The 27607-nt window shown below is 21.9% G+C and overlaps 1 protein-coding gene across 2 annotated transcripts in view; it reads left to right on the forward strand.

Annotated features, from left to right (window-relative positions):
- The first annotated feature begins 4842 nt into the window (after nt 1-4842).
- LOC117182248 (transmembrane protein 223) overlaps nt 4843-27607 on the forward strand; it is a 45285-nt gene continuing 22520 nt past the window's right edge. For both annotated transcript variants that reach the window (XM_033375354.1, XM_033375355.1), the window contains exons 1-2: nt 4843-5202; nt 21670-21935. In XM_033375354.1, coding sequence (XP_033231245.1) covers nt 5024-5202; nt 21670-21935 — 445 coding nt within the window. In that variant the 5' untranslated portion in view covers nt 4843-5023. The remainder of the gene's footprint in view (nt 5203-21669; nt 21936-27607) is intronic.

The following is a 27607-nucleotide window of genomic DNA, read 5'->3' on the forward strand; positions in this document are numbered from 1 at the left end:
ATATTTTATTTACAAAAAAAGTTTTTAGGTTCAAAAAAATATTCAGTGAACTGAAAAACTGTGGTCGGTAATATAGGTATTTAGCTGTGTCACATGCCCTTATGTCACAGTTTGGCGAAAACTGGCGCGAGCAGGCGAACTGTTCAAAAATGATCAAAACAAAACCATGTTTCTTATTAAATAAAAAATTCTTTCTTTTTAAATATGTTAATAAATTACAAAAGAATCAAAATACCTTTTGATCACATGTCATGTAACCTCCCCATCAACTTTCTGCGAGAGACAACCTTAACATTTGTACACATCAACATGTAGTGGTTTTATTTATTAAATTGTTTGTAGAAAACATGTTAAAATAAATTATTGACCAACATTCTCAGTTCGAGGAAACGGCTGATAAGAACATTTCTTTAAAGAAATTTCTATTACAATTGTGAAAATTGTTATTTAATGCCGCATAACCATTTTTATAGTCAATATTAACATATTTCCGGATCACTTTAGTAAAAAACAGATTTTTTATGTATAGAAATGATAATTCTAAGTTATTGTTCAAAAAAGCATTTATATCAATCATAAAAATGATCTATTAATCATCTTCTATAGACATTTTTACTAAAAATGTATATTATTTATGTTTAATAAATCTTTAGAATGCCTTTGAAGATGATTGTGCATCATTTCTACTCACAGATGTCAATCTAGACATGAAAAAGAGGCATGTGAATGGAGAACATGTTTATAACAAAAGTAAATTGTAATATATTCCAATTTTTCATTATAAAATATGACTTTTACGACAAATGCTGGCAACTATCGTCACAATTAAAATTTGCTTCTATGAGAAAAAGAAACAATTAAGCATTTGTTTGTAACAATGATTCATAGCACAACAATTTTAAAGTGTATAAAAATATGCAATTTTTTAAAATTAATTCATATAATAAAGAATGTATTTCTTCATTTAAATTTAAAATGGATCATTGATTTTTAAATATTAAAATCGTATAATTATTTTATTAGTAAAATTAACAGCATCTTTTATAATCGAGTAATTAGTTTTATTACTCTCATAATGATTAATTATTGTGAACAGTTCATTTCCTATTAACTAATTAAATAAAAAGCGCAAGCAGCCGATGTCACGCATGCGCAGTGCTGGTTCTTCAAGTCAAATACAAACTTATGAGGTATTTTAGGTTGGGTGGGGAAAATCCAAAATGTCTGTATGCTGAGGATCAAACAATATCACTAGTTGAATGGGACAAAACTGTACTTTTTGAATAATCTATGAAATATATATTTCTTAACATAAGTCTATTTTAAAATTATTTTGTATTTTCCCAAATCTATTAAATTCAATAATAAAATCGATTCAAAAAATCCCTCGTCGTTCAGACTTCTTGCCAGCTGACATCAAAACCTGATGTACCCAATGGTCTAGTGAGAGAACATTTCAACGTGCATGTTTTCCTCACTTTTTGTAATGTTTACACCGAATAGTTGAATTTTCAAGAAATGAAAACAAAATTAATTCAATTTTCAACTAAGAAAGATAGTTTTGTTTGTTTAATTCACATGTTTTTGATTAAAATTTTATCTCTTCACCAAAGAGAAGAACTCTTTGGTGAAAAATTTCACCATTTTTTGAAAAATAGTCTATTATTTGAATTTGTTTTATTTTTTGTTAAAACCTGATATTTTCTATTTGAAAAATTACATGGTTTGATGAAAATTGTCCCTTTTTGGTTTCATTCAACGGTTTTTAATTTAAAATAGTTTTTAGTAAAATAGCAAGTTGTTTGTTGAAGATTCATCTGTTTGATTTAAATAAAATGTTTTTGTGAAAATAATTTTTTTTTCTATTAAAAATTCACGAACTGCACATTTAACTTATCCTGATGCTCAACAAATCATGTTTTTGATCGATAAATCATTTTTCAGTCGAAAATTTGACTTTTTTTAAAATTCGTTTTTCTTTTCTTGAAAATTGATCCTTCTAGTTCAAAATTCAACTATGTTTAAAACCATGTCATTACTCGTTAAATTTTGTTTAATTGTTATAATTTATTTATGTCGATAGAAATTGAACTATTTTATTGAAGTAATTCTTTGGGTTAAAGATTCATTACTTTAGTTGAAAATTCATCTCTATGACTGAAAATACAACTATTCTATATAACAATTTGCTTGTTTTTGGTTGAAAATTAATTTTTAAAACAGAAAATTCAACTATTTTATTTTTATCTGAAAATGTTTTTTAGTTAAAAATGCACCTTTTTGTTGCAAATTGACCTGTATGTTTTAAAATTAATTTTTTTCCCTAAAAATGTCACTATTTTATTATTGTTTGATTTTTTGTTGTTGAAAATTTAACATTTTTGTTAAAAGCTCGTTTACTTTTAGTAGAAACTTCACCATTCTTAATTAGAACTTTGAATATTTAGTAGGAAGTGTTAAAGCCTTGCTGAAAATTTATGTTTCCAGTATAATAATAATCTTCTTATTCGAAAATTCGTCTATTTGGTTAAAAAATGCACTCTTTAATTTTTGTTTTAAAATTGATGTTCATTTATTTATAATATTGATTTCTTTATAAAATTTGGTTTAAATATTTTGAAATATGGGTTTTTTTATTTCTTGTTAAATAATAGAAAACTTTTAAAAACATATACTTTGAAACGTTCTTTATGTTAACAATAATGTTTTGTGAAATTCAGAACTATATAAGAAAAACTGAACCTACTTAAAATATTAAATTTTATCTTTTCAAACTGGATGAATTAGTCTTTCACTTTATTTTACAAATTAAATATGGCATTTTATTAATGATTTGTATAAGAAAAGCTATTTTGGATTTTTATTAAATTTAAATTTTCGCAGAACCCTGAACCGAACAGATTGCGCACTCTGGTGAGTGGTAAACTTTCCTCTTGGAGCACTGCACAAGAAAGACAAAAATATATCGTTGTCCTCCACAGGATTGTTAGTAGTATAACAAGCCTCTAGAGGTCGCAGAAGACAACTTGTCAAACCCAGGGATGGGAACCCGGATGCCATTTAAACTAGTTGATTGGATCTCTCTTCCTATCGCATAAAGTCAGACGGAGAAGTTCGATCGGCTTGAAACGATCGATTGCAACTATCTCTTTCTATCTGATGTGTCAGAACGAGAGAGGCAATATTTGGTAATCAAGAACTCCTGATTTCTCAATTATCGACAGTCACCTCTCTCTTTCTGATACTTTAGATAGAAAGGGGAAGTTACAGTTTGACAAGTTGTCTTCTGAGACCTCTAAATGCTTGTTATACTACTAAAAATCCTGTGGAGGACAACGATATTTTTTGTCTTTCTTGCGCAGTGTTCCAAGAGGAGAGTTTACCACTCACGATTGTTCGCGATCAGTTTGGGTCAGAGTTCTGCGAAAATTTAAAACAAATAAAAATAAAAAACAGTTTTTTTATACAAATTTACAAATAAAATTTCGTGTACTTTTTGAACTGCGTTTGCGTAGTGCGCGCATTTTAAATTATATAAATATTTAAATTTGATGTTTATGATAAATAATTAATGAGAAAATGCATCAAAAGTAATTTCTTAATTCTAAAATGGAACTTTTGAATGACAGACGATAAAATAATGTGATTTTATTGCAAAAAACGTCTTTAATTCTGACTTCCCTACTGAAAAGAATCTTTGAGTATATACTAAAAATTCTTTAGGTCAAAGAAGTTTAGAGAAATTCTCCGCAGGCACTCAGGTAGATATTTTTAAAGGTCCAGGAAGCTCGTTCAAATGGTTTGAAGGCTTTACAATATCCTTTCCGAAATTGAAATAAGAATACGATCATAAATAACAAGCAGAGAGGCTATGTGAATAGATTAGCCAACACTCAAGGGTCCTTTGTTAAGCTTTCGGATTAAAATTTAGAAGTAGATTTTTTTAAATTTTATAGTTAACAGCCTAAAACATAATAATTCGGAATCTACGGGTTTCGATGACTTCAGATTTTTTTTTAATGCTTAAAATTGGAATTAATAGAACGTTTCTCGTAAATGGAATGAGATACGCCAAAAAAGACAACATTTTTGAATTCATCTAGAAAATTGTATATTAGTATATAAGTTATAATTATAAATAAGTATAATGAGAAAATTCATCAATTAAAAAAAAGTGTTAATAATTTGAAGAGAAATTTAAAAAGGGAGAGCGGATTAGCCATGACCAACTACTGTAAATAACTCTGCCCGCCCGATACGTGACGAATACAAAAGGAACATTATATTACCGTAGAGGATCTTGAAAAGGACCCAAATCTCTCAAACTATCTCCGAGACTATTTTGTTTCAAATCAACTTTGTTTATAGACTCAAATGGGCCAAGCAATTTCGCTAAAGAAAACTCAGAGATTTCTTTCGGTAGGGTTTCAAAAAGTTCTTAATTTATTTTGAATAATTTTAGTGATTTTATTGTAAGTCACATTGTTGCGAATAAAAAAATTTAGAATCTCGACAGAGACGAGATTAATCATTGGGGCAAAAAAAATGTTTTCGTTCTCTGAACTCAGGATTCAATACATCTTTTCAATTAAAATTAAATTATTTTTCATCTGTCACTTGAAATCTTATTTTAGGGTTATAAAATTACTGTTTATGCATTTCCCAATCATAATTTATAATAAATATTAAATTTGAATATTTTCACTATTCAAAATCAGCGCGCCAACAGCAACTAATCCAGGATACCGGTAAGACGCAAGCGCAGTTTATAAATTCCCAAAATTGGGAGCATTAGTCAAACCTGTCTTTTATTTAAGCCATGGTCAAACCGGGTTGACATGCCGGTACATAACCTTAAAAATCACGTAAGAGGAAAAGGTCTCTATTTTCATTTTTGTTAATGAAGCACTGTAATAAGAAGCTATGTTGGCGAGAAATTTAAAAATATATGTATACAGAGATAACGAATTTTCTTAAAAATTCGATCAAGTGAGGATTGAAGAGCTTCATATTTACTACAATCATGTTATTTACGGGAGTTGTTCTTCGAGGCACTCTCGGGGTAAAAAGTGCCCTGAATCAGGCAACAGTATTTAACAATCTTTTACAAAAATCAATTTTTCGACGATATACTGGATTTCGTGCATGGAATGGAAATTCTCAAATTTTTTCTTCGGGTCGAAGACGTATATCAATTTCAAGGTAACAAAGATTTTTTTTCAAACTTTCATTTTTAAAAAAATACTGTTTAATATAAATTTAAAAACTAATCTTTAAAAAATAGTTGAATTTTCTAAGAAACTGTTGAATTTTTAAGACAAAAAGATCAATTTTCTATGCAAAACAGCTAAATTTTCAAGAAGAAAATATGAAGTTTTAACAAAATACATAAATTTTTAAACAAATGAAATTTTCAACCAAGACGATTATTTTTTTTATTTTTTACTTTACTGTTGAATTTTCAAGAAGAAAAAAATTTCTAAACAAAACAGTTTAATTTTCAATAAGAAAATATGAAGTTTCAATAAAATACATAAATATGTTACCAAAAAGTTGAATTTTTAACAAACTACACAAATTTTCAAAACAAGCCGTTAAATTTCAAAACTAAAAAAATCATTTTAAACCATAAATGAAAGTTAAATTTTTATTTAAAAAAATTTAATGTAAATAAACAAATCTTTTACACAAAAATTGAATTTTTTGCCAAACTGTTGAATTTTCGTCACACTAAAAAAACAATTTTCTATATAAAAAAGTTTAATTTTCAAGAAGAAAATATGAAGGTTCGAATAAATAGATAAATTTGTAAGCAAAATGTTGAATTTTTATCCAAGAAGATTATTTTTCTAACAAAAAAGTCATTTTTTCAACAAATTATATACGTTTAAAAAAAAAGTTGAATTTATAAACTAAAAAAAACTTTTTTTAACCAAAAATAGAATAGTTAAATTTTTATTTGAAAAAACTAATTTTCAATCTCCTAAAATTGTTCGAATCTACAAAAATTTTTAACTAAGGAGATTAATTTTCTACTTTATAAGACGAATTCTCAGCAATTTTCACAAATTTTTAAACAAATAGTGTATTTTTTAAGCTAAAAATACGAATTTTCAACAAATTACATCAATTTGCAACCAAATATTGGATTTTTAAACTTAAAACACCATTTTTTGAAATTAAAATCGAATAGTTTAATTTTCGTTAAAAAGGTATTTTTTTAAAATAGAAATAAAAAAAAAGCGAATTTTATACCAAATAGTTGAACTTTCTACCAAACTTTTGATATTTTATATCAAAAAGACGAATTTTTTTATACAAAACAGGTGAATTTTCAAGAATAAAATATGAAGTTTCAACAAAATACATAAATTTTTTTTACTAAATAGTTGAATTTTCAATCAAAAAGATTACTCAAAAATAAAATAGCTAAATTGGAGTTTTCACAAATTAATTTACATTTTAAAAAAGGAATATTCTATAAAATAGTTGGATTTTCTACGAAAAATTTGAAGTTTCTACTGAATTGTTGAATATTCCAGCCAACAGCAGACGATTTTTTTTTACAATCTAGTTATTATTTATGAAAAACAATTGAATTTTCAACCAATTAAATACACTTTTAAATGCATTTTTGAATTTTAAAACTAAAAATTCCAAAAATGTAGAAGTTAAATTTTCATTTGAAAAAAATTAATTTTCTGACACACAGTTAAATTTTCTACAAAATTGTTGAATTTTCAACAAAAAGTTAAATTTTGAACTAAAAATTTGGAATTTTCAAAATAAAATAATATCTTTCTACCAAACAGTTTAATTTTCAATAAAAAATTACATTTTCAACAAAAAGATTAATTTTCAACCAAGAAAATTAATTTTTTTTATAAGAAAGACGAATTCTCAACAAAATCCATAACTTTTTAACCGAATAGTTGCATTTTCAACCTAAATTATTATTTTTTTTTTTTATCAATAAGGACAAATTCTTAACAAAACACATAAATTTGTAGTCAAATAAATTTAACTCTACCAAAAATACGAATTTTCAAACAATTATAACAGTTTACAACAAAATGTTAAATTTTTAAACTAAAAATACAAAACTGTTCACAAAATCGGATGTTTAATTTCATTTCAAAAGAAAATTATTTAAAAAAAAAAAACGAATCTTTTACAAAACAGTTGAAAGTTCCACCAAATTGTTGAATTTTCAAGAAGAAAATATAAATTTTCAACAAACTACATCAATTTTGAACCAAATATTTGAATTTCTAAACTACCAAAATATATTTTATATGTTAAAAAATAAAAAATAATATATTATATATTTTAATTAAACTTTTAAACAATAAGATGAATTTTTAACCAAAGAAGACGAGTTTTTAACAAATTACATAAATCTTCAACCAAACGTTGAAGTTTTAAAGAAAAAATACCAACTTCTAAATAAAAATGGAATAATTAAAATTCAAGTAAAAAAAATTAATTTTGAATTAAAATGAAGGAAAAACGATTTTTCTACGTCTTTTGAATCTTCAAGACAAAAATACGAATTTTCAACAAAAAAATTTCGATCTAAAACAGTTAAATTTTCAAGAAGAAATGATAAAATTTCAAAAAATTACATCTAATGTTTGCATTTCTGTTATATAGTTGAATTTTCTACCAAATTGTTGAATTTACAACAAAATGATAAATTTTTAACTTAAAATTGGAATTTTCAAGCTAAAAATCTATCTTTCTACGAAAAAGTTGAATTTTCATTAAAATAATTGTATTTTTAACTAAAAAAGTTAATTTTCAACCCAGATTTTTTTAAGACGAATTTTAAACAAACCCCATAGAATTTTTAATAAAAATCTACGACTGTTTAATCTTTAGGATAAAAGGACGAATTTTCAAGACAAATTTTGTAGAAAAAACAATTGAATTTTCAAGTAAAAAATATGAATTTTCAACAAATTACATAAATTTTTAAACCCTTTTTTGAATTTATAAATTAAAAAATCCAAAAATGGAGAAGTAAAATTTTCATTTGAAAAAATTAATTTTAAATTTAAATAATGAATATTCTACAGAATAGTTGAATTTCTGTCACACATTTGAATTTTCTACCAAACTGTTGAATTTTCAATAAAAAGATAAATTATGAACTAAAAAATTGGAATTTTCAAGCTAAAAAGACTACGTTTCTACCTAACAGTTTAATTTTCAATAAAAAAATTACAGATTCAACCAAAACGATTAGTTTTCAACCAAGAAGATTAATTTTTTTTATAAAGAAGACGAATTTTTCACAAAAATTCATCAATTTTCATCAAATGTGTAATTTCTAATCTAAAAAGATCAACTTTTAAGAAAAAATGGAATAATTAAATTTTCATTAAATTTTCAACACAAATTTTCTATACATAAAAGTTGAAAAGAATAATTTTTTATCCAAAAACGGAAGCGTTAAATTTTCATTTAGAAAAATTTATTTTTTTCTCGAATTAAAAAAAAATGCTTTTTACAAGAACAACAACAAAATTAAGTAAAATAAATTTTTATCATAATATATTAATTTCTAGCCAAATAGTTTAAATTTTAAACATGAAGATTCAAATTATTTAGAAATTAATATTAGATATTAAAATAAAAATATTAAATATTGGATTTTTAAACTAAAAAGAAAGAATTTTCTATCAAACTGTTGAATTTTGAAGACCAAAAGACGAAGAGAATTCTCAACAATATGCACACATTTTGAACCAAATAGTGAATTTTTTAAGCTAAAAAGACCATCTTTTTACGATACAGTTTAATTTTCATTCAAAAAATTACATTTACAACGCAATTTCAATTGAGAAGATAATTCTTTTATCGACAAAAAAAATAATTTACATAATATATAAATTTTTAGTCAAATGGCGTAACTTTCAAACAAGAAAATTAACTTTTGACGAAAAAAGACGAATTTTCAAAAAATTACACCAATTTTCTACTAAATATTGGATTTTTAAATTAAAAAGATAATTTTGAGAAACGAAAATGGAATAGGTTAATTTTCGTTAAAAAATAAAGGATTAAAAAAATGTAAATAAAAAAATCCCGAATCTTATACAAAATAGTTGAATTCTACAAAAAAGTTGAAGCTTCTACTGAATTGTTGAATTTTCCAGTCAACAGTAGACGAGTTTTTTTTACAAACCAGTTATTATGTATGCAAAACAATTTAATTTTCAATAAATCACATACATTTTTTAATGCATTTTTGAATTTTTAAACTGAAAATTCCAAAAATGTTGAAGTTAAATTTTGATTTGAAAAAATTAATTTTTAATTTAAAAAATGAATATTCTACAGAATAGTAGAATTTTCTGCCACACAATTGAATTTTATACAAAATTGTTGAATTTTCAACTAAAAGATCAATTTTGAACTGTAAATTGAAATTTTCAAGCTAAAAAGAGTATCTTTCTACCAAAATATTGAATTTTTAATAAAATAATTGCATTTTAAACCAAAAAGATCAATTTACAACAGCATTTCCAACCGAGATTATTTTTTTTTTTTACCAAAAAGAACGAATTTTTAATAAAACACATCAATTTCTAATCAAATAGTTGAACTTTAAAACGAGACGATTATTTTTCTACTAAAAATACGAATTTTCAAACAATTATAACAGTTTTCAACTAAATGTTGAATTTTTAAACTAAAAAGATAATTTTTAAAACAAAAATAGAATAGTTTAATTTTAATTTAATAAAGTAATTTTTAAATAAAAATTCTAAAAAACGAATCTTGTATCAAACATTTTAATTTTCTACAAAACTTTTGAATTTTTATAACAAAAAGACGAATTTTCTATACAAAACAGGTAAATTATTCAAGAATTACATATGAAGTTTCAACAAAATACAAAAGTTTTTTACCAAATAGTTGAATTTTCAACCAAAAAGATTACTCAAAAGTAGAATATAGCTAAACTGAAATTTTCAAAAATTAAATTTCATTTTAAATAATGAATTTTCTACAAAATGGTTGAATTGTCGACCAAAAAGTTGAATTTTCTACTTAATTATTGAATTTTCCAGTCAAAAGTAGACCAGTTTTTTTACAAAACAGTTCAATTTTCAACCGAAAAATATGAATTGACAAAAAAAAAATTTCCAACAAACAGAAATTTTCTATACAAAACAATATCATTTTCCACAAACTACATAAATTTTGAGATAAATAGTTGAACTTCTAAACTAAAAAATTAATTTTTAACCAAAAATGGAATAGGTAATTTTTATTTTTAAAAATTAATAATAATTTTCAAATTAAAAAAAAAAGAAACGAATATTCTGCAAAATAGTTTAATTTTGTAATAAAAAAGACGAATTCTCAACAAAATACATAAATTTTTTACCAAATGGTTGTATTTCCAACTGAGAAGATAATATTTTTTTACAAGAAAAATTTTTTTTAGCAAAATACACACATTTTTAAACAAATAGTTAAACTGTCGAACAATAAGATTAATTTTCTACCAAAGAAGACAAATTTTCAACAAATTATATAAATTTTTAACCAAATGTTGAATTTTTAATCTAAAAAGATGAACTTTTAAATGAAAATAGAATAATAAAATTTTCATTGAATTTTCAACACAAATTTTCGATAAGAAAATGTTGTATTTTCAAAAATAAAATATGAATTTTTTAAGAAACCACATAAATTTTGAAATTAAAAGTTGAATTTCTAAACTAAAAAAATCTATTTTTAACCAAAAATGGAATGGCTACATTTTTGATTTGAACAAAATTAATTTTCAATTTAAAAAAAGGAATATTCTACAGAATAGTCGAATCTTTTGTTATAAAGTAGAATTTTATATCAAATTATTGAATTTCCAACAGAGAGCTTTTTAATGAAGAAAAGATTGATGAAAAAATTAAAGATTAAAGATTAAAAAATCAAAAAATTACATTTTTAACGCAATTTCAACTATTAAGATGATCCTTTTGACAAAAAAAAAACTAATTTTTAAAATAATATATAAATTTCTAGCCAAACAGTTTAACTTTCAAACAGGAAGATTAATTTTCGACGAAAAAGATGAATTTTCAACAAATTTTCAACCAAATATTGGATTTTTAAACTAAAAAGATAATTTTTAGAAACGAAAATGGAATAGGTTAATTTTCGATAAAAAATAAAGGATTAAAAAAATTAAAATTAAAAAAAAACGAATCTTCGACAAAAAAGTTGAATTTTCTACCAAATTGTAGAAATTTTTATAACAAAAAGACGAATTTTCTATACAAAACAGGTAAATTATTCAAGAATGAAATATGAAGTTTCAACAAAATACATACATTTTTTACCAAATAGTTGAATTTTCAACCAAAAAGATTACTCACAAATAGAATAGCTAATTTGGAATTTTAAAGCATTAATTTTCATTTTAAAAAACGAACAATCTACAAAATAATTGAATTTTCAACTCGAAGATATAAATTTACAACAAAAATTAATTTCCAACCTAACAGTTCAATATTCAATCAAATTGTTCAAGTTTTAATCAAAAAATTAAGTCAATAAACGAAAAAAATGTCATCCAAAATATTGGATTTTCGAGCCAAAAAAGACGAACTTTCTATAAAACAGTTAAAGTTTCAACTAAATAGTTAAATTGTCAATTAAAAAGATGAATTTAAAAACATGAAAATTAATTCTCTAACTAAAAGACGATTCTCAACAAAATACATGAACTTTGAACCAAATAGTTTAATTTTTAAACAAATTTTGTACCAAATAATTGAATGTTTTATACAAATTTAATTTTTGAAAATTCAACTGTTTTGTGTCGTAATTTTTGTAATTTTGTCTTGAAAATAAAAAATTTTAGTAGAAAATTCAACTATTTTATAGAAGATTAATGGATTATTTTTATTAAAAATTCTATGGGGTTTTTTAAAAATTCGTATTAAAAAAAATCTTTGTTGAAAATTAATCTTTTTAGTTTAAAATGCAATTATTTGATTAAAAATTCAACTTTTTCGTAGAAAGATAGTCTTTTTAGCTTGAAAATTCCAATCTTTAGTTCAACATTTCTCTTTTTGTTGTAAATTCAACAGTTTGGCAGAAAATTCAAATGTATGGGAGAAAATTCAACTATTCTGTAGAATATTCATTTTTTAAATTTAAAATTATTTTTTCAAGTAAAAATTTTACTTCTCCATTTTTGGGTTTTTTAATTTATAAATTCAAAAATGCGTTTAAAAATTTATGTAGTTTGTTGAAAATGAAATTGTTTTGTACAGAAAATTTGTGTTGAAAATTCGTCATTTTCTCTTGAAGATTCAACAGTTGGTAGATAATTCAACTGTTGTGTAGAAAATTCCTGTTTGTTGGAAATGATTTTTTTTTGTTAATTCATATTTTCGGGTTGAAAATTGAACTGTTTTGTGAAAAAACTGGTCTACTTTTGACTGGAAAATTCAATAATTCAGTAGAAAATTCATCTTTTTGGTCGAACATTCATTATTTACAATGAAAATTAAGTTTTGAAAATTTCAGTTTAGCTATATTCTACTTTTGAGTAATCTTTTTGGTTGAAAATTCAACTATTTGGTAAAAAACGTATGTATTTTGTTGAAACTTCATATTTAATTTTTGAATAAATTACCTGTTTTGTATAGAAAATTCGTCTTTTTGTTATAAAAATTCAACAGTTTTGTAGAAAATTAAAATGTTTGGTAGAAGATTCGTTTTTTTAGAATTTTTACTTAAAAATTACTTTATTAAATTAAAATTAAACTATTCCATTTTTGTTAAAAAATTGATCTTTTTAGTTTAAAAATCCAATATTTGGTTGCAAATTTTTGTAATTTGTTGAAAATTCGTCTTTTTCGTCGAAAATTAATCTTCCTGTTTGAAAGTTAAACTATTTGGCTAGAAATTTATATATTATTTAAAAAATTAGTTGTTTTTTTTGTCAAAAGGATCATCTTAATAGTTCAAAATAAAGCTTTCTGTTGGAAATTCAATAATTTGAAATAAAATTCAACTTTATTACAGAAGATTCGACTATTCTGTAGAATATTTGTTTTTTAAATTGAAAATTAATTTTGTTGAAATCAAAAATTTAGCTATTCCATTTTTGGTTAAAAATAGATTTTTTTTTAGTTAAGAAATTCAACTTTTAATATCAAAATTTATGTGGTTTCTTAAAAAATTCATATTTTCTTTTTGAAAATTCATATTTTCTTTTTGAAAATTCAACATTTTCTTATCGAAAATTTGTGTTGAAAATTCAATGAAAATTTAATTATTCCATTTTTATTTAAAAGTTGATCTTTTTAGATTAGAAATTCAACATTTTGTTGAAAATGCATGTAATTTGTTGAAAATTCGTCTTCTTTGGTAGAAAATTAATTTTATTGTTCGAGAGTTTAACTATTTGTCTAAAAATGTGTGTATTTTGCTAAAAAAATTTTTTTCTTGTAAAAAAAGATTATCTTCTTAGTTGGAAATGCAACCATTTTGGTAAAAAATTTATGTATTTTGTTGAGAATTCGTCTTTTTTATTACAAAATTAAACTATTTTGCAGAATATTCGTATCTTTTTTTTTAATTTGAAAATTATTATTATTTTTTAAAAATAAAAATTACCTATTCCATTTTTGGTTAAAAATTGATTTTTTAGTTTAGAAGTTCAACTATTTGTCACAAAATTTATGTAGTTTGTTGACAATGAAATTGTTTTGTCTAGAAAATTTGTGTTGAAAATTCGTCATTTTGTCTTGAAGATTCAACAGTTGGTAAATAATTCAACTGTTTTGTAGAAAATTTCTGTTTGTTGGAAATTATTATTTTTTTTTTCAATTCATATTTTCGGGTTGAAAATTGAACTGTTTTGTAAAAATCTGGTCTACTTTAGACTGGAAAATTCAATAATTATGTAGAAAATTCAACTTTTTGGTCGACAATTCAACCATTTTGTAGAAAATTCATTATTTAAAATGAAATTTAAGTTTTGAAAATTTCAGTTTAGCTATATTCTGCTTTTGAGTAATCTTTTTGGTTGAAAATTCAACTATTTGGTAAAAAACGTATGTATTTTGTTGAAACTTCATATTTAATTCTTGAATAATTTACCTGTTTTGTATAGAAAATTTGTATAAAAATTCAAAAGTTTTGTAGAAAATTAAAATGTTTGATAGAAGATTCATTTTTTAGAATTTTTATTTAAAAATTACTTTATTAAATTAAAATTAAACTATTCTATTTTTGTTTTAAAAATTATCTTTTTAGTTTAAAAATTCAATATTTAGTTGAAAACTTTTATAATTGTTTGAAAATTCGTATTTTTAGTATAAAAATAATCGTCTCGTTTTAAAGTTCAACTATTTGATTAGAAATTGATGCGTTTTGTTAAAAATTAATTCTTTTTGGTAAAAAAAATAATAATCTCGATTGGAAATGCTGTTGGAAATTGATCTTTTTGTTTAAAAATGCAATTATTTTATTAAAAATTCAATTTTTTGGTAGAAAGATACTCTTTTTAGCTTGAAAATTTCAATTTATATTTCAAAAATTGATCTTTTAGTTGGAAATTCAACAATTTTGTATAAAATTCAACTGTGTGGCAGAAAATTCTACTATTCTGTAGAATATTCATTTTTTAAATTAAAAATTAATTTTTTCAAATCAAAATTTAACTTCAACATTTTTGGAATTTTTAGTTTAAAAATTCAAAGATGCATTAAAAAATGTATGCAATTTGTTGAAAATTAAATTGTTTTGCATACATAATAACTGGTTTGTAAAAAAACTCATCTACTGTTGGCTGGAAAATTCAACAATTCAGTAGAAACTTCAACTTTTTTGTAGAATTCAACTATTTTGTATAAGATTCGGGTTTTTTTTTATTTACATTTTTTTAATCCTTTATTTTTTAACGAAAATGAACCTATTCCATTTTCGTTTCTAAAAATTATCTTTTTAGTTTAAAAATTTAATATTTCGTAGAAAATTGGTCTTCAAAATTCAACAGTTTGATAGAAAATTCTTTCTTTTTAGTTTAAAAATCCAATATTTAATATTTAATATTAAGTTTTAACTAATTTCAATCTTCATGTTTAAAAGTTAAACTACTTGGCTAGAAATTAATATATTATGTTAAAAATTTATTTTACTTAATTTTTTTTTTGTAAAAAGCATTTTTTTTTAATTCGAGAAAAAAATTAATTTTTTTAAAAGAAAATTTAACTTTTCCGTTTTTGGATAAAAAATGCTTCTTTTCAATTTTTATGTTTAGAAAATTTGTGTTGGAAATCATATTATTTCATTTTTGTTTAAAAGTTGATCTTTTTAGATTAGAAATTACACACTTGGTTGAAAATTGATGAATTTTTGTGGAAAATTCGTGTTCTTTGGTAGAAAATTAATCTTATTGTTTGAGAATTTAACTATTTGGCTAGAAATGTGCGTATTTTGCTAAAAATTATTATTATTTTTTTGTTGTTGTAAAAAAAAATCTTCTCAGTTGTAAATGCGACTATTTGGTTAAAAAGTTATGTATTTTGTTGAGAATTCATCTTTTTTATTAGAAAATTAATCTTCTTGGTTGAAAACTAATCTTTTTGCTTGAAACTGTAATTTTTTTATGGAAAATTAAACTGTTAGGTAGAAACGTAGTCTTTTTAGCTTGAAAATTCCAATTTTTTAGATCATAATTTATCTTCTTGTTGGAAATTCAACAGTTTGGTAGAAAATTTAAATGTCTGGCAAAAAATTCAACTATTCTGTAGAACATACATTTGTTAGATTAAAAATTATTTTTTCAAGTGAAAATTTTACTTCTCCATTTTTGAATTTTTGAATTTATAAATTCAAAAATGCGTTTAAAAATTTATGTTATTTGTTGAAAATTCATATTTTTTACTTGAAAATTCAACTGTTTTTTATAGAAAATTTGTCTTGAAAATTCGTCCTTTTATCCTAAAGATTCAATAGTCGTAGATTTTTATTAAAAATTCCATGGGGTTTGTTTAAAATTCGTATTAAAAAAATCTGGGTTGAAAATTCAACTTTTTCGTAGAAAGATAGGTTTTTAGCTTGAAAATTCCAATTTTAAATTGAAAATTTATCTTTTTGTTGTAAATTCAACAATTTGGTAGAAAATTCAACTATGTAACAGAAATGCAACTATTCTGCAGAATATATATATTTTTTTTTAATTGAAACTTAATTTTTTCAGATAAAAATTGAACTTCCTTTTTTGGATGAAAATGGATGTTTTTAGTTCAAGAATTCGACTATTAGTTAAAAAATTTATGTAATTTTTTTGAAAATTGATCATTTCTTCTTGAAAATTCAACTGTTTTGGATCGAATTTTTTTGTTGAAAGTTCGTGTTTTTGTCTTGAAGATTCAAAAGTTGTAGAAAAATCGTTTTTTCTTTATTTTTATTCAAAATCATTTTTTTAATTTGAATTTTAATTATTCCATTTTTGTTTAGAAGTTGGTATTTTTTCTTTAAAAATTCAACGTTGGGTGGAATATTTATGTAATTTGTTAAAAAATCGTCTTCTTTGCTTAAAAATTCATCTTATTGTTTAAAAGTTTAATTGTTTGGCTAAAAATGTATTTATCATGCTAAAAATTAGTCTTTTTTTCGTAAAAAACATCTTCTGAGTTGAAAATGCAACTATTTGGTTAAAAATGTTTGTATTTTGTAGAGAATTTTTCTTTTTTATTGGAAAATTAATCTTTTTGGTTGAAAATTGATCTTTTTCGTTGAAAATGTAATTATTTGTTTGAAAATTAAACTGCTGAAAATTTGTATAGTTTCGAACAATAATTTTGGTAGAAACAGTTTGGTAGAAAATTAAATTTTTTGTAGAATGTTCGTTTTTTTAAATGAAAATTAATTTTTTCAAATGGAAATTGAACTATTCCTTTTTTGATTGACAATATATTTTTTTAGTTTAGAAATTCAACTATTTGATTAAAAATTGTTGTAGTTTGTTGAAAATTTAGATTTTCTTCTTGAAAATTGAACAGTTTCGTGGAACTTTCAACTGTTTTGTAAAAGATTTGTTTTTTTTTTTAAATAATTTTTTTTTTCAAATGAAATTAAACTTCCATTTTTGTGAAAAATTTTATTTTTAGTTTAAAAATTTAACATTTAGTTGTAAACTGTTCTAATTGTTTGAAAATTCGTATTTTTGGTAGAAAATTAATCTTCTTGTTTCAAAGTTGAACTATTTAGCTAGTAATTTATGTGTTTTGTTAAAAATTCGTATTTTTGGCTAAAAAAGTAATTTTTGGTTTGATAAGTGTAAAATTTCAAAAATGAGTTTAACAATGTATGTAATTTGTTGAAAATTGTTGTCTAATCAACAGTCGTAGAAAATGTTAGGGTAAACATTGATTTAATTTGTTGAAAATTCACCTTTTTGGTAAAAAAAATCTTTTTCGTTTAAAATTGATCTTTTTCTTTAAAAATGTAATTATTTTGTTGAAAAATCAACTGTTTGGTAGAAAGATATTCTTAGCTTGAAAATTCAACTATTTTGTTGAATATTCATTTTTTTAAATTGAATTTTTTTTTCAAACGAAAATTTAACTATCCCATTTTTCGTTAACACTTGATTTTTTAATTTTAAATATTCAGCTATTTTTTTAAAAATGTTTGTAGTCTGTAGAAAATTCAAATGTTTTGTAGAAGATTGGTTCATTTTCTATCATTATTAAAAATTAATTTTTTTAAATGCAAGTTTAAATATTCCTTTTTTGTTTGAATATTGATCTTTTTCGTTTAAAAAATCAATATAATATTGATCTTTTTAGTTTAAAAAATCAATATTTGGCTCAAAAAAAGTCTGGGTTGAAAATTCCAATTTTTAATAAAAAATTTATCTTTTTATTGTAAATTGAACAATTTGGTAGAAATTTCAAATATGTGACAGAAGATTAAACTATTCTGTAGAATATTGGTTTTCTAAAATTGAAAATTAATTTGTTCAAATTAAAATGTAACTTCCATTTTCGGATAAAAATTGATTTTTTTAGTTAAAGAATTCAACTATTTCTTTGAAAATTTATGTAGTTTGTTGAAAACTCATAATTTATTTTTGAAAATTCAACTGTTTTGTATAGAAAATTCGTATTTTTAGCTTGAAAATTCAACAGTCGTAGAAAATTCAACTGTTTTGTAGAAAATTCGTTTTAAAAAAAATATTTTTATTAAAAATTAATTTTTTTCAATAAAAGTTTAAGTTTTCCATTTTTGTTTAGAAGTTGGTCTTTTTGCTTTAAAAATTCAACATTATTTTGAAAATTTGTGTAATTTGTTAAAAATTGGCCTTTTCTTTTATAGAAAATTAATCTTATTATTTGAATGTTTGGCTAGAAATGTATCTATTTATGTAAAAATTAGTTTTTTTTTGTAAAAAAGGATGATCTTCTCAGTTGAAAATTCAACTATTTTGTTACAAATTTATGTATTTTGTTGGAAATTCCTCTTTTTTATTATAAATTTTAATCTTAGTTGAAAAATGAAATTATTTCATTGAAAATTCAACTATTTGGTAGAACATTCAACTATTTTGTAGAATATACTTTTTTTAAATTGAAAATTATGTTTTTTTTCCATGAAAATTTCATTATTCCAGTTTTGTTTAAAAACGGATTTTTAGTTTAAAAATTAAGCTATTTTTTTAAAAATAAATCTAGTTTGTTGAAGATCCGATTTGTTTGTAAAGCAAATTTGTGTTAAAAATTCGCCATTTTGTCTTAGTAGATTCAATAGTTGGTAGAAAATTCAACTGTTTTGTAGAAGATTTTTTATTTTTATTAAAAATAATTCTTTTTTTCTATGAAAATGTAATTATTCCATTTTTGTTTAAAATTTGATCTTATTTAAAAATTAAACATTATGTTGAAAATTCGTCTTTTTTGTAGAAAATTAATCTTCTTGTTTTAAAATTCTTCTTGTTTATTTGCAAATTCATTTCTTTTCGTAGCAATTTCATCTTTTTCGTCAAAAATGCAACCGTTTTGTTATATATTAAAGTGTTTTTTATTTTAAATAAAAAATTTTTGTGGTTGAAACATTAACTATTACATTTTTTTTTTAAATTTATCTTTTTATGTTGAAAATTCGTTTTTTGATTGTTAAAAATTAGGTTTTTAAATACAAAATTGAAGAATTTGGTTAAATATTGAAATTTTTGGTTGAAAAATGATAATTTTTTTTTGTAAATTCGTATTTTCGGGTTAAAAATTTAACTATTCTGTTATGAACTCGTCTGCTGTTGGCTGGAATTCGCCTTTTTAAAATGAAAATTAAGTTTTGCAAGTGCCAATTTAGCTATTCTATTTTTGGGTAATCTTTTTGGTTGAAATTTCAACTATTTGGTAAAAAATTGATTTATTTTATTGAAAATTCATCTGTTTTTTATAGAAAATTCGACTTTTTATCTTCAAAATTCAACTGTTTGGTAGAAAATTCAACTACATTGTAGATGATGCGTTTTTTATTTGTTATAAAATATTACTTTTAAAAATGAAAATTAAATTATCCTATTTTTGTTCTTAAAAAATTGTCTTTTTAGTTTAAAAATCCAATATTTATTATTTTAATTTTAATCTTCATGTTTGAAACTTAAACTATTTGGATAGAAATTTATATATTATGTTAAAAATTTATTTATTTATTGTAAAAAGAATTATCTTCTGAATTGAAATTGCAACTATTTGGTTAAAAATGTATAAATTTTGTTAAAAATTTAATTGTTTAGTTGACAATTAAACTGTCAGAAAGATATTCTTCTAGCTTAAAAAAATCTACTATTTGGTTAAAAATTTTTTCCTTGGTTAAAATTTTTTGTAGATTCGAACGATTTTGGGAGCGATATGCATGAAAATTCGAGGAAAAAAATTAATTTTTTAAAATGAAAATTTAAACATTCCATTTTTATTTTAAGATTGATTCTTTTCAACTTTTATGTCTAGAAAATTTGTGTTGAAAATTCAATGAAAATTTAATTATTCCATTTTTGTTTAAATGTTGATCTTTTTAGATTAGAAATTCAACATTTGATTGAAAATTGATGAATTTTTGTTGAAAATTCGTTTTGATTGGTAGAAAATTAATCTTATTGTTTGAAAACTGATCTTTTTGGTTGAAAATGTAATTTTTTAATTGAAAATTAAACTGTTTGGTAGAAAGCTAGCATTTTTGGTTAAAAATTTATTTTTTTAGTTTAAGAAATTTAATTTAGTTTTAATTGATTAAATTTAGTTTGGAAATTTATGTAGTTTGTTTAAAATTCATAATTTCTTCTTAAAAATTTACCTGTTTTGAAGAAGATTCGTTTTTTCTTTTCGTTTTTATTAAAAATTAATCTTTTAAAATGGAATTTTACTAATCCCATTTTTGTTTAGAAGTTTATCTTTTTACTTTAAAATTTCAACATTTAGTTCGAAATAGGTGTTATTTTTTTTTAATTCATCTTGTGTGGTAGAAAATTAATTATTGTATGAAAGTTTAACTGTTTGGCTAGAAATGTATTTGTTATGTTAAAAATTATTATTTTTTTTTGTAATAAAGATTATCTTCTCAGTTGAAAATGCAACTATTTGGTTAAAAATGTATGTATTTTATTGAGAATTCCTCTTTTTTTATTAGAAAATTAATCTTCTTATTTTAAAATTGATCTTTTTGTTGAAAAATTCAATTATCTGATTGAAAATTCAACAATTTGGTAGAAAATAAAATTATTTTGTTGAATATTCGTTTTTTAAAATTAAAAAATTTTTTTTTTTCAAATGAAAATTTTACTATTCTATTTTTCGTTAACACTTGATTTTTTTAGTTTAAATATTCAGCTATTTTTTTATTTATTTTTTTTGAAAATGTATGTAATTTGTTGAAAATTCCTATTTTTTTTTTAATTTAGCTATTTTGTAGAATATATCTGTTTTAAAACTGAAAATTATGTTTTTTTCCGTGAAAATTTAACTTTTAAATTTTTGGTTCAAATGCATTTTTTAGTTTAAAAATTAAGCAATTTGTTTGAAAATTGATGTTGTTTGTTGAAAATCTAAATGTTTTTCATAGAAAATTTATGTTGAAAATTGTTTTTTTTTGTCTTAATAATTCAACAGTTGGTAGAAATTTCTTTTTTTTTTAATTTTGTTTAATTTAATTTTGTGTAATTGTTTTTTTTTTAGTATAAAAATCGAATAGTTTGTTGAAAATTGATGTAATTAATAAAAAATTCGTCTTTTTCCATCGAAAATTAATCTTCTGGTTTGAAACTTAAACCATTTAACTAGAAATTTATATATTATGTTAAAAATTAGTTTTTTTATAAAAAGAATAATCTTCTCAATTGAAATTGCAGCCATTTGGTTAAAAATGTATTGATTTTGATGAGAATTCGTCTTTTTTATTAGAAAATTAATCTTCTCGGTTGAAAACTGATCTTTTTCAGCTTAAAAATCCACTATTTAGTTCTCAATTTTTGTATATTGTTAAGAATTTATCTTGTATAGTAAAAAAATGAGTCTTCTTGCTTGAACTTTTTTGTAAAATTGAACAATTTTGGGAGAGATATGCATGAAAATGAAAAAAAAAAAAAAATATAAAAAAGTGCCTGACACTTTGAAATGACATTTATAGATTAAACAAAGCGGAAAATTTGGCCAGAAATTGCGACAATGCAACAGCTGTATTAAATAATGTAATCATATACAAGTACGAAAGAGGAACAGCGTTTGCATTTATAATGGTATTTTCTGTTATTCAACTATTTGGAATGCTCTCTATGGCAAGCAATTTGTACACTACCTTTTGTGCAGACATTTTTAACAGAGAAAAGAGCTGGTCGACGCGACTTTTGGAATGTAAATACAGCGTTTTCGGCATTGCTTCTGGATGTTTTTTCGGTAAGTAATATATTTTTTCATAGATATCTCAAATCTTGTGAAAAATATTTTATTTTCTACCGAGGATGGCTGGAAAATTTCATTTTCAAAATTCCCTGATTTTCCTCTCACCGATTTTTTCATTTTCTCTCACCAAAATTTTAGTTTTGTAACATTATTTATATAGAATTTTTTTATAAGGATGAACATTGAAAAGTTAGGATTATTCAAATAATTTTGTTTCAAAATTATTTCTGAAGAACATAAAATATTTTTCTTATAGCTCGAATAGAACATTTTTGGAGAATTTAAAGCATTTATTGTTTAAACAAATATATTATAATTATTACATATATTTTTAAAAAAATATTCTAGAATTAAATAAACCTATCCTTTTTTTTTAAATTACAGACTTATTTATTTGCGGCATAAAATTAAAATCCTTTCAGGTTTGTAAACCCAAAAATTTACTTGGAAGTGTTAGAAATTTTACAAATTTGTTAAAAATTCATTTATTTGGTTGGCGATTCATAATCTTAGTTAAAAAATCTTTATTTTTTGTTAAAAATGTTATTATTTCGTTAAAAATTATGTTTTTTTAGTTCTAAATTAATTGTTTTGATTCGAAATTTATTTTCATAAGTTGAAAATTCAAATATTTGATTTAAAATTCATGTTATTTTATTTAAAATTCCAATTCGTGGGAGAATATTTAAATTTCTCGGTGACTAATTAATCTATTTGCTTGAAAAATTCTTTTAAAATTCAAATATTTGGTTGAAAATTCATGCACTTTGTTCAAAATTCGTCTTTTTTGGTAGAAAATTTATTCCATTGATTGATCGGGAAAAATCGGGAAATGACAGTCAATTTACTTTTAGACCGGGAATTTTATAAAAATTGTAGAATAAGAATTTTGTCCAACTTTGATTTCAACCGCTTTAAAATAATTTTCTAAATTGTGATTTTTATAAATTATTATATCATTTAATTTCGAATGCTTAATTCGAAAAACTTTCACATGAAAAATTTTCCATTTTAGATTTTTAATTTTTAAACATACATTTTGAAATAATTAAAATGCAGTTTTGAGGATTTAAACAATTAAAAATTAAAAGAATTTAAAGCTGAAAATTTTTGATAAAAAACAGTTTTATTTTATCAACTGTAAATATAAATAAATAATTTAAAAAATGGATCTGTACAATAATATATCATTTATTCCGATAATTTTATTTTTAAATTCAAATCTTCATAATTTATCAATAATATATTTTTAATTTCGAGTTTTAGATATTTCTTTATATTATTTTTTTTAATTTAATAAATAAATTTATTAATATATTCTTTCTATTAATTTTTGCAGCTATTAAAAAATTTAAACGTGCGTTTTACTTTTTTCAACTTAAAAATAAATCCATAATAATATAGTCATAATTAAAGGTTTTTATTAAATTTAAAATATTGTGAGTCCAAATTGTTTAATTTTTATACCATTTAATTTGAAATTTCTTAGTGTAGAAAAAGAATAAGTATTTAATATTTAGCAATATTTCACTCTTTATTTAAGGCGAGTAAATTGAATCCAAATATTAAAAAAAAAACAATTTTGAAACTGAATTTTTTTACATAGAAAGCTTTAAATCTTTAGATTTTCGAATAACTTTTAAACTTTTAGCGTTACAATTTTAATTGTTCTATTTAAAAAGTGTTTAATTTATAAGTGAAATTGTTAAATTTTTTTCAGAACTTCTAAATATATTTTAAAAGTAATCGAAATTTTTCTACAATTATTGAAAATCTAGCAAATTAAATAAAATCCTTAAAATATTCCACGTTCTTCTTTGATAATTTTTTTTAAAGTTTTCTGTTACAATAATTTTCCAAAGTGAAAAATCATTTTCAACTTTCCTAAGAATCTTAACCCTTAAAGGGCATACTGGGTGTTTAAAACCCAGCGACTTATTTGCGTTTTAACAAAACGTACCAAATTCAAGAAAATGGAGAATATGACGTAAGATTAACAAATTACATGAAAACCTATTTTTCTATGTCATTTTTACATAATTTTGATTTTTATAATTTTTATTCGCAGTTTAAGATTTTATTTTTGAAGCGCCGTATCTCGGAAGTATTCAAGTAAAATTTTAGGTAGAAATATCAAAAACGTAAAAAGTTATGAATTTTAGAGTGAAAGAAGTCATTTTTTAATTTTTTTCCCCAGAAAGGATTTTTTTACCTACTTTAAATTTCAAAAACGGTTATGAAATCTTTTTCTCCTTAAACTAGATAGATTATACATGATTAATTGATTTTCTTGTAAAAAACTATCCAATACCATCGGCATGGCACACGTTTGAATACCCTTGGGTATAAAACACCCGGTGTGCTCTTTATGTAGTTTTTCACAGTTCTTAAAAAAATTCTAATTTTTTTTGTTTGAAATCTGCAAAAATCTACATTTTATTTCGAATTCGGCTCTAAGTATTTGAAATTATTCCAAGTTATAAATTTAATTCGAATCTTTTTAAAACTTCTAAATATCTCTTAAAATTACTTTAATATTTTTACAAATAATAACTCTTCTATTGTTATTTATAAATTCATTTTTTTTTTAATTTGCAGGAATTTTTAAAGTCATAGAAAAAATTCAATTCATTTTGAAATATAATTAAAAGTTGTGAAAAAAAATTCAAAAATATTTTGAATTTGGAAAAATTTAAAACCATTTCTAGATTTCTCAAGATTTTGAAATAAAATTTTAAAGTTTTTAAAGGATGCCTAGACTATTTAAAATAAAAATAATTTAACTTATAATTTAAAAACTGTCAAGTTAGAAAAATTATTTTTCAATTTTTAACGCCTCTAGTTTAAAATTACTTAAAATGATATAATATAATAATATAATAATATAATAAAATATATAATATAATATAATAATATAATTTTGAAAGAAAACAAAATTTAGTTGGAATTTTTTTCTTAGATTAAAGCTTTAAAGCTTTTTTTTTGTGCACCCAAAATGGAACAAAACCAATTTGAATTTATAAATTTTAAATTCATAAATTTTAAATCTATCATTCTTTTGGATTTAGAAGATAAAAATTTTATGGATTCTTTTCAAAATCGTCTAAAATACTTAAAATTCTTTGGAATTTCTTAAAATTATAATCTATAAAAAATTTCCTTGAGTCTTTTAAGATGCCATAAAATATTTTAAAGTCTTTGAAATATTTCAAAATTCCTTGAAAGTTTTTAAAGCTCGTGAAAATACTTTTGAATCTTTAATTTTTAATATAAAAATAAAGAACAAATTATTCTTCTTTTATAAAATTATTTATATATTGCTTTATTTAACTTTTTCTTGAAAATTTGTCTTTCTTTTTATTCGCAATTAATTTTTAGACTGAATATTAATCTATTCTATTTATGATTGAAAATTAAACGTTTCTAACTTGAAAATGCCCTAAAATATTTCAAATTTTTTGAACTTTGTTAAAATACCCAACAATATATTTAATCCTTTGAAATCTTATTAAATTTCTTAAATCTGACAAAAATTCCTTGGAATATTTCAAAATACCCTAGGATATTTAAAATCCTTCGGATTTTTAAAAATTCCCTAAAATATTTCAACTTGTTTGAAATCTGATAATACCCAACGATATTTTATAAATCCTTTGAAATTTCATTAAATTACTGAAATCAGTTGAAAATTTCTGGGAATCTTTTTAAAATACCCTAAGATATTTATAATTCTTTGAAATTCCCTCACATTATTAAAATCTTTAAAAAATTCCTTGGAATCTTTAAAAATACCGTAAAATGTTTCAAATCTTTTGAAATCTTTTGAAATTTCTTTAAACTGTTTCAAGATTTTGTAAATTCTTTCTAATGTTTAAGAATGCCCTAAAATATTTCAAATTTTTATAAATCTTTTAAAATATCAAAAAATATTTTAAATCCATTGAAATTTTATTAAATTTCTGTAATCTGTTAAAAATTCCTTGATATATTACAAAAAAAACCGTAAAATATTTCAAATCCTTCGACATCTTTTTTCAATCCTTCGAAATATTTTTAAATCCAGTGAATCTTTTTAAAGTACTTGATAATTTCTTCGGATTTTTTAAAATTCCCTAAAACATTTAAACTTTTTTGAAATCTTTTAAAATGACCAACAATCTTTTAAATTCTTTGAAATGTCATTAAATTACTGAAATCAGTTGATACTTTTTTGAAATCTTTTCAAAATGCCCTAGAATTATTAAAATTGTTTGGAATTTCTTCAAATTATTAAAATCTGTTAAATATTTCTTGGAATCTTTAAAAACACCTTTAAAATATTTCAAATTTTGTTATATCTTTTAAAATTCCCAAAAATATTTTAAATTCTTTGAAATCTCATTAAATTACAGAAATCAGTTGAAACTTTCTTGGAATATTTTCAAAATGGCCTAGAATTTTTAAAATTCTTTGGAATTCCTTAAAATTATTAAAATCTGTTAAAAATTCCTAGGCATTTTTAAAAATACTGTCAAATATTTAAAATCTTTTGAAATCTCTTGGAACTGTTTCAAGATTTCGGAAATTCTTTCGAATGTCTATGAATGCTCTAAAATATTTCAAATTTTTTTAAACATTTTAAAATATCCAAAAATATTTTAAATCCTTTGAAATTTTATAAAATTGTTATTAATTTGAAACTTTTTAAAGTTCTTGATAATTTTTTGGGATTTTTAATAATTCCCTAAATTATTTCCGCTTGTTTGAAATCTTTTAAAATGCCCAAAAAATATTTTTAATTTTTTGAAGTATTTTTAAATCCAGTGAAACTTTTTAAAGTCCTTGATAATTTCTTCGGATTTTTAAAAATTCCCTAAAATATTAAAATTTTTTTGAAATCTTTTAAAATGCCCAAAAATATTTTTAATTTTTTGAAATCTCATTAAATTACAGAAATCAGTTGAAACTTTCTTGGAATATTTTCAAAATGGCCAAGAATTTTTAAAATTCTTTGGAATTTCTTCAAATTATTAGAATCTGTTAAATATTCCTTGGAATCTTTAAACATACCTTAAACATATTTCAAATCCTTTGAAACACTTTAAAGAGTTTGGAAATTCTTTGGAATATTTAAAAATACCCAAAAATATTTTTAATCCTTTGAAATTTGGTTAAATTACTGAAATCTGTTAAAAATTCCTTAGAATATTTAAAAATGCCCTAGGATATTTAAAATTCTTTGGAATTCCTTCAAATTATTAAAATCTGTTAAATATTCCTTGGAATCTTTAAAAACACCTTAAAAATATTTCAAATTTTTTGAAATCTTTTAAAATACCCAAAAATATTTTTAATCTTTTAAAATTTGATTAAATTTTTGAAATCTGTTAAAAATTCCTGAGAATATTTAAAAATGCCCTAGGATATTTAAAATTCTTTGGAATTTCTTCAAATTATTGAAGTCAATGAAAAACTCCTTGGAATTTTTAAAAACACCGTAAAATATTTAAAATCCTTCAAAATCTCTTAAAAAGTGTTAAAGTTCTTAATAATACTTTAAAATCTTCTTAAATACTCTCAAATAATTTTAATCCTTCGAAATATTTTCAAATCCATTGAAACTTTTTAAAGCTCTTGATAATTTGTTGGGTTTTTTAAAAATTTCCTAAAATATTTCAACTTGTTTG

The sequence above is a fragment of the Belonocnema kinseyi genome, chromosome 10 (assembly GCF_010883055.1).
Source record: "Belonocnema kinseyi isolate 2016_QV_RU_SX_M_011 chromosome 10, B_treatae_v1, whole genome shotgun sequence".
NCBI classification, from domain to species: domain Eukaryota; kingdom Metazoa; phylum Arthropoda; class Insecta; order Hymenoptera; family Cynipidae; genus Belonocnema; species Belonocnema kinseyi.